General features: G+C 27.6%; 2 protein-coding genes across 2 annotated transcripts in view; both read left to right on the top strand.

The window, feature by feature from the left end:
• The first annotated feature begins 2,213 nt into the window (after nt 1-2,213).
• LOC108748294 (protein DPCD) lies at nt 2,214-3,751 on the top strand. The gene is made up of 4 exons (XM_018486345.1): nt 2,214-2,532; nt 3,030-3,232; nt 3,337-3,570; nt 3,650-3,751. The coding sequence occupies exons 1-4, from the start codon at nt 2,469-2,471 to the stop codon at nt 3,749-3,751; spliced, it is 603 nt and encodes a 200-aa protein (XP_018341847.1). The 5' UTR covers nt 2,214-2,468.
• A 2,388-nt stretch (nt 3,752-6,139) lies between these two features.
• The window catches only part of LOC108748433 (RNA/RNP complex-1-interacting phosphatase), a 47,029-nt gene continuing 45,052 nt past the window's right edge, over nt 6,140-8,116 (top strand). The window contains exons 1-2 of the mRNA XM_018486612.1: nt 6,140-6,244; nt 7,910-7,985. Of these exons, the coding sequence (XP_018342114.1) occupies nt 6,222-6,244; nt 7,910-7,985 (99 nt within the window). The 5' untranslated portion in view covers nt 6,140-6,221. The remainder of the gene's footprint in view (nt 6,245-7,909; nt 7,986-8,116) is intronic.

Here is an 8,116-nt window from a genome sequence, read left to right as displayed (position 1 = left end):
AATTATATATAGGTTTTTTTATTGATGCTTAAATTTCACTCCATTCATATAGACCACAAACAAAACACATTATAATATATTACAAATAATATAGTGAATAATACAAGTATGTATGAATACATTTATTGCGACGCGCTGTAATGCTACAATATATTAAGAATAGTATTCATTGAAATACGAAAAAACAATGAAAACACATATTTTTATAAAATAAAGAGATGAGAAATGTTCAGGTATTTCACATTTGCCTTTTTATGTATATATTAATGTAGCTAGTATAATTTTCTATAAATATTATATATAAATATATAGATATATATATGAAATAAATGTATGTATTTATGTATATGTGTGTACGTGTATATATAAATACATATACACAAAGATTAATGATAAAATATATGTTATTGTAATGTTAAAAAAAACAAACGAAAATGCAGTTTATGTCGGTAATTATTAATAATCTGCTCCTTATTAACATTTACATACGCAATTGTATTCTATATACTATTGGGTGTAGGATGCCTTTTACATATTGTACTTAGCGAGCGGAGATCTCGGCAAACCATTGTAAAAGATAATAATATTAATTTATAAGAACTCTGTTCGTCTATTGTACAAATAATTTGGATTCGTGCAAACTTGCAAATCCATCTATTTGCAATGAAGATCTCCTTCTGTCATTAAATTTCTATATTGTATAAATAAAGCTGAATAAAAATCTCTGGGGAAAGTATCGTATCTGGCTTGTACTTGTCTAATTAATTAGTATCTATTTTTTATATGAACATTACTGCGTTAATATTACTATAAAAGTATAGCGTAATAGCTCTCATGGTGATCATTTTTTAATCAAATTTCAATTAACTTCTAATAGGAACAATTATTTTTGTAAAGAAATAATCTAAAGTTAATCTTTGGGATGCACTAAAATTTTTTGTTATTTTAAAAGTTTTAACCACGTCAAAAATTATAACTCTTGTACTTAGCATAAATATACATAGTATGATAATTAGCCATGAATAGAACAATATGAAAAATGTGATCATAAAATATAAAATTATTTCAAATTATTACGCTATTTATAAATTAAGATGTTTCATGGAAATTATTTTTAAAAGTTTTCGGAGTCGTTGAGACACAGATCATTGATTTGAGAAACAAAAAAATTAATTTTAAATAACAAATTTATTATGTTGGATACAAGCACACACACACACACACACACACACACACACACACACACACACATAAGATATATATTTAAATTCTATAATTAATCTGAGAAATATTTTGGAATTATAATGAAAATAATTTTTTATATTTTTCGATAGTATTTAAATACCATATTTTTTTTATTAAAATATATGCGATTCTTTTTAAAATATGTCTCATTGGACTCTATATTTACAACATGCAACTTATATTTAAGTGAGATATGAGATGTGATTTTTAAAATGACTTCTTAATATTGAAATATATATTTACGTTTCATTAGATATAATATAGCAATATATGAAAGATTCTACACAATCGTGATTAATTCAACCAGCACAATTATTTAATTAATAAAATTTTTAATTAATTATTACGCGTCGTTCCTAACTTATATCTTTCCATGTATGACGCCAAACAAGTAATAGTTGTGCGCTAAGCTTATTTAGTAAATACTGAAGATGTTATTTGGGGAGCTTTCTATTTGTTAAGTCAACACAAGTGTCATTCTAGTTTTGTTACTCACTATATCAACAAACAATAATAGAATGATGATTGTGTTACCAAATGAATGAATCTTGATAAGTTAATCGATAAGGGATTTAATTTAGTTTGGTCGAAGTCATAGTGTATCTAATTAAGATTCGAGATTGTTATCGACTCATCTCTCTTTTCGTACAGAAATATTAAGAATGGTAGTAAATATTATAATATTAGAGAAACAAAAGAATTAATTGAATAAAGATCCAATGTAACGCATAGTGAATATAAATAAAACATAAGATATAATGTCTTATATGTTACTTGTATTGTGCGTTACGTTGAATCTCTATTCCTAGATTTTGTATTTCTTTGATATTTAATATTTATTCGTATTCTTATTATTTCTTCCATTGTGCGCAAGCTTTAATTTCAGTTACCTAGGAGGCGTTTAAAGTTTAGGTGAGGAAAAGTTAGAAACCTATTTTCGACACCTTTGTTAATTTCTACATCATTCGATTCGATTATTCGAGACGTGTTCTAACTTGCTCTCATTTTCAAGTTGATTCCAACAGTTTCAACTTGTAAAAAAATAGATTCGGACGTGGATAATAAGAATAACAGGACATTGAACGTTCTAGATACGTTTATTAAAAGTCTGCTTTCGTTATTTGCGTTCGATTCGATCAGTATTCGCATCGATATTTGCGTTTAAGGAGGTGTGAAGAGGTTGCTAGGATACCTTGCAGAGTTACTCGTTTATTTAGCGTAAAATGACGTCTAACTCGTGGGTGAAGATAATTCAGAATGCCAGGAAAACTGCTGTTATTGAGGATGGTAATTAAATAGTTTATAATGTTTAATTAATGTCGATCGAAATACGTGTGTTTATGTGACGCCTGTTTCTAACCTAAAAATATTTGATCAATAGAATACACGTGTAATTTTATACAAGCATGAACAGCATATAGAATTATGTTAAAACATCATTATAGATTATGTAAGCTTGTTGTTAATTCTGTAATATCTTCTTAAATTGATACTTTTTGGTATTTTTAAACTTATGAGTATAAATGAATTTATTTTTAATATTTTAAGTTACACATATATACATATATTTAATTTGTTTCAATTGAGGCCTCTATTCTGTAACGCCGAACAACAGTGTTGTTACAATGTCATTGCACAGCTTTTTTTACATATTTTTATTTTTTACATATAAAACCTGTGTAATATATAAATAACGCCAACTTTGTCTTTAAGAGTTATACAATAAGGGTAAATGAGAGACTAATGCAGAAAGTTTTTTTTATTGATTTTGTTATGTTTTGCAGGAAAAAGAAAAGTTCATTTTTTAATGGAAGATGGGAAGGAAATGGTAGAAGAATATAGTACAGATACAAATGTAGTAGTACGACGAGCATGGAAACAAAAAAATGGTTTTGGTACAAACATTGGATGGGTGGTGGAAGTTGGAGATTCTGAACTTAAACAAAATAATATAGAAATCTATGGAATAGAAGAAAGTTCAAATACTGTATGTCATTTTCTTTTTGTAAATAAAAGAATATAATATAGATATAGAGAAATTTTAAATATCTAATTATGCAATATGTGTTCTAAGTTAATTTTATTTTGTAGCCTATTATTACTAGGAGAATTACAAGAGTATCCCTGGAATGGCGAATTAGGAATTTGCCATATCCTGAAAGCGTATATTCTATTACTGCAGAACATGATGGCACTATGACTGTACGTACAAGTAACAAAAAATATTTCAAAAAAATAAAGATTCCAGATCTTGAGAGAATTGGATTGAAACCAGAACAGGAAAGGATATCGTTTCGACATCAATATAATACTTTGATTATAACGGTATGCAAAATGCTTTTTCATAGATATATACTTTGCTATAAAAAATTTAGTTTTTATTTTATTAATTTTTTTATTTTAGTATAAAAAGCCTCCTCAACTTCTCGACGTGGAAAAGAAAATATTAGCCGCAGTTTTGCAATTGAAGACAGACTCTAAGGACGTACAGTGTCCGACTAGTTAATAAAATAAATTATGATTATATCAATTATTAAATTTATTAATAAATTTATTATATCAATTTTGAAATTTTATTAAATTATAATTTGTAACAATTAGTTACAAATTTAAATAATATCATTTCTTACTTAAATGTAGTATCAAAATTTTCGTAATTAAAATCTTCCATTCTTTCACTTAATATGATGATAATAATAAATTATATTGGAATTTTTAAATACGTTTCTCTTTCAATCAATAACAATTGTAAAAAGATATAGCTAAAATAAAATGACTAACTGGAAAGGAACAGTTGCAACCTTGCTTATTTAAGCTATAGTTTTTAATTGTAATTTAAATAATGAAAACTGGAAATAAATTGTACAATGGCGTTTTTTCAAATAGAAGACTTTATTTTTTTTTTCTATGGTAGCACTTTTTTCTAATATTTAAAAAGATGTTTGTGTTAGAATGTTTACATGAAACATTTTAAATACAGACTTTCTTTTTCATATATATATTACTAAAATTTTCATAATTATAACTTAAGGCTTTACTTCCTTATAAGCATAACTTGTTAGCATTAATATTCTAATTAAAATGTACTAAATAAACGAACAACGCGAGCAAGATTTTCGGTTTCTCTTAAAATTCGAAAAATGTTGCAATGAATGCAAACGAATATTCATTACATCATTAATGATATCTGTAAGAAAAGTGACGAGTAAAAAATACAATTAAAATTATTCACAAAAGGAAAAAAATTATTTATTTCAAAATTAATTATACCAGTACCAGATATAATTAATTACAAATTGCTTTTAATTTTTAAGTTTAAAAATAATGTAAACATTAATTTTGTTATAGTATTTTGTTAAATTAAAAGTTATCTCTATTGAACAATTTTTCAATTCTTTTCTAATTTCTATTTTATTCAATTTGTTCACTTTTCTTTGTTTCTTATTTTAAAACACAATATAATATTAAATTCGAAAAGTTTTAATTTGTGTCACCTTTTTTGCGGGAATGCGATATTAGACTTATATCGAAATTAGATTTCAATAATGTAATCGTATGTATCAAAATATAAATATCTCGAAGAGAGTTGATTAATCTCTTTATGAATAGCAACCTCATATTTTGGCTACTTCTTTTTACTTTGTAAAATGCTCGCTCGTTTTTATAAAACTTCGTCTATGAAGTAATTTGATAATGTTTTATTTAAATGTAAAATTAAAAAATTTTAAATAACGAATTTAATATGGTGGACAGAATTTAAAAAAACTCCGATTATCATCAAAATGAAGAAATTTTTAATAGTGAAGTATGTATGTATTAATACCGAGATACTACCGCGTCTTCAGATGTTGGTTCATATATATATACACAATAAAAATTTTATTGAGACTCTTCAAATTTAAAACAATATAAAGAAACAATATAGTAGATTAATGAGAGTCAGCAACGATAAACGGCACAATTATTGAACTATCAATACTCAAATATTGGATTGATGTCATATCTTTATTTGTGAACGTTTTAACTCACTTTGGAATCCTCCTCAGCTTGATACAAGTGTAAATAGTTCACATGTCCATAATCCACTGGTAAATTGACAGCGTTGTTAATCTGACATTTTTTAAAATTCTCATTAGATCTATGCATGAGTCAACAAATTTTTAAATGACTTACCATCAAGGAACATGAAGTTTGTTACAAATATTAAAACTTAAAAGTAGGTACATTAACATCAAAATTAATAATCACAATTATCAAACACACGTACGAAAACGTGTCGCTCAGATCTAAACTAATTTTGAAGTAAGAGATCACACAGTAAAAATATTAAGGCAAATTTGCAATTATCAAGAACAAGTCACTAGTAAATTGATATTGATCCAACAAAAAACGCAATAAACAATTGTAAAGGAATGTGAGTTGAAACATTTACAAATAAAGGTGACATCAATCGAATATTTGAGTATTGATAGTTCAATAAATAATTGCATCGCGTTTATCGTTGCTCTCTTAGCCTACTATATTGTTTCTTTATATTGCTTTATATATATATAATTGCAGTTTCGATTTTTTAAAACTTATTAGTGACATGCAAATATTTCGAGTCAATTTCTAAACAACTTTCAAACTTTGATTGTAAGCTTGTACATAGTATTAAATTGCACAATGGCATTTTTCCAAATTAGGAAGAATTCATCTTTTTTTTGCAATCATAGCATTATAAGGTTTTCTTCAGAAAGATTTCATCTTCACAAAGGATTAAAAAATTACTTTTATATCAATTTTTTGCAATACGTTACTGATAAAACCCCGTCAAATCGTCGCGCGTCGATACTGCGCGTCGAGAGATCGATCGATGGGTCTTCGATTCCGTGCGAGTACGTCTGCTGTTCTAGCTGCGTGCGCGTGCTGTGTGATATTGCGTTTTAGTGTTATGCTGTTCATTTCGCGGGAAAATCTTTGAGCGAGCAGCAAATATGACGAATTCGGTGCCGGACAGGTAAGCGGCTTTGTTTGTTGTACAGAAAAATCTGCCAAGTTTCTCGAAATAGTTAAAAATCGCTTGCGTAACGTTATCGCAAGTAGGGTCGAATCGTAGTGAGGTTATGTTGTGCCGACTTTTTAGACGTTTCAGGTTGTTCCAGATCTCGTAGCCCCGTTGTTAAAACGCAATCGTACGCGATCGTTGATCCGCGAGGTATAATGCCATTTTTATCTAACACATCAAAATAGAACCGACAGCAAGGCATACTGCTGGCTCCGGGAAAACGATTCGACGCTATTTTCAGAGATAGCTAACTTATCAACGGAGTACGCAGAATACGCGTATCTGATTACTTGCTGTTTCCCGCCTTTTTTTCCAAGATGGAGTTACATATCTATCTGCTCACTAATATTCGAATGTGAGTTACTCGGCGAGTTAGTTTGATTCCTGCGATTATTAATCTTCGAATTAATCGTGTAACTTTTCTTAAGACAGAAACGTGAAACGTGAAAAGTGAAAATTTTTTGTATTTTGTGTGTACATGTGCATACATACATTTATAAAAATTTTCATATATCACATTTCCACTCTGGAAAAAGAGTTACATGATTGATAGTACCCACTATACCTAGGTTTGGTTTTGATATATGTGATGTCTATATTCTACAATAGAGCAGTAAGCTTTAAGTCATAGGAAATTGATAAATTATGACCAATAAATTATAAGCAACTATTCTTCTCACATTTATCTGTATAATTGGTCAATTTCTTAATACTTTATTGTAGATTGCATTACATAATAATTATAGTGCTGGATGTTTAGTTTTTTAGTGATGCTCTTTTGTAAAGTAGTTGATATCGATTGGAGTAAATGAGGCGGAAAATAATACGTACCTGTAAGATAAATACGTGATACTTGCAATTGTGTCGATTTAATCTGTTGATTAAGATTGATAGCAGATGGAAGGATGCAAAAGAAATGATGCTCAGATATCTCGATATTTTAAACGTATCAATTTTTTTTTCATTACATTTAGGAAAAATATTTTGTTCTATGAATCAAAATTTTGCTGTAATAACAAGTATATTTAATTGAAATGAATATTTAATTGTACCAAATAAAAATTTTTAGTTACAATGTACTAAACGAAAGTACAATTTTATATGAACTAAAAATGTTTAGTTGGTATAAACAAATATTTTTGTTATTTACAAAGCAGAATAATATATTTCGCAAGAGAGACGCAACTAAATATTTGATTACGTAAACAATAATATAAAATATGTATAAGCTATTAAAAAAATATATCTACCAATTTTGTTGAATTTTATTAAAATTTTTTTTAAATATATGAAATACGTTCGGAAATCACTCTCGAAGGGTATTGATGAGCAAATATAAAGTTTTGTACTTAATCCGTTTAATTCTGTGCTCTCATTCAACCTCTTCTTGTTGTCAAATCGCTGTAAATGCAACGCTGTTTAGGTATTATTAGTGGCAGCAGAGAAAGCTTTGAATTGTTCAGCTTTGAACTGTTGTCAAATTTTTTAATATAATTGGTTTATACATTAAAATCCAATGAAAAACTAAAAGCAAGACCAATCATATTAAATAACTTTACAGTTGCAAAGCTGTTTTATCTGTTGATTGCAATCAATTATCGTTTCTGCGTATTTCAGGTGGTTGGAGTACAATGCTTTCGGCGATGTGATCAAGGGCACCAAGTTCTTAGCATTCAAAGTTCCACTGAAAGATGTGAGTATTTGCACAATTCGTTAAGTACTTTTTAACTCCGTAGTATAACTTTCACAACGTGCGGAATTATTTCAAACACAATTTAAAGAAGAACAAAATTAACGATTTTTATTGAATATAGTATATCATAT

Source organism: Trachymyrmex septentrionalis, unplaced genomic scaffold (assembly GCF_001594115.1).
Source record: "Trachymyrmex septentrionalis isolate Tsep2-gDNA-1 unplaced genomic scaffold, Tsep1.0 scaffold22, whole genome shotgun sequence".
Taxonomy (NCBI): Eukaryota; Metazoa; Arthropoda; class Insecta; order Hymenoptera; family Formicidae; genus Trachymyrmex; species Trachymyrmex septentrionalis.
Note: the sequence above shows the minus strand (reverse complement) of the source record. Positions and strands in the feature narration are given on the sequence as shown.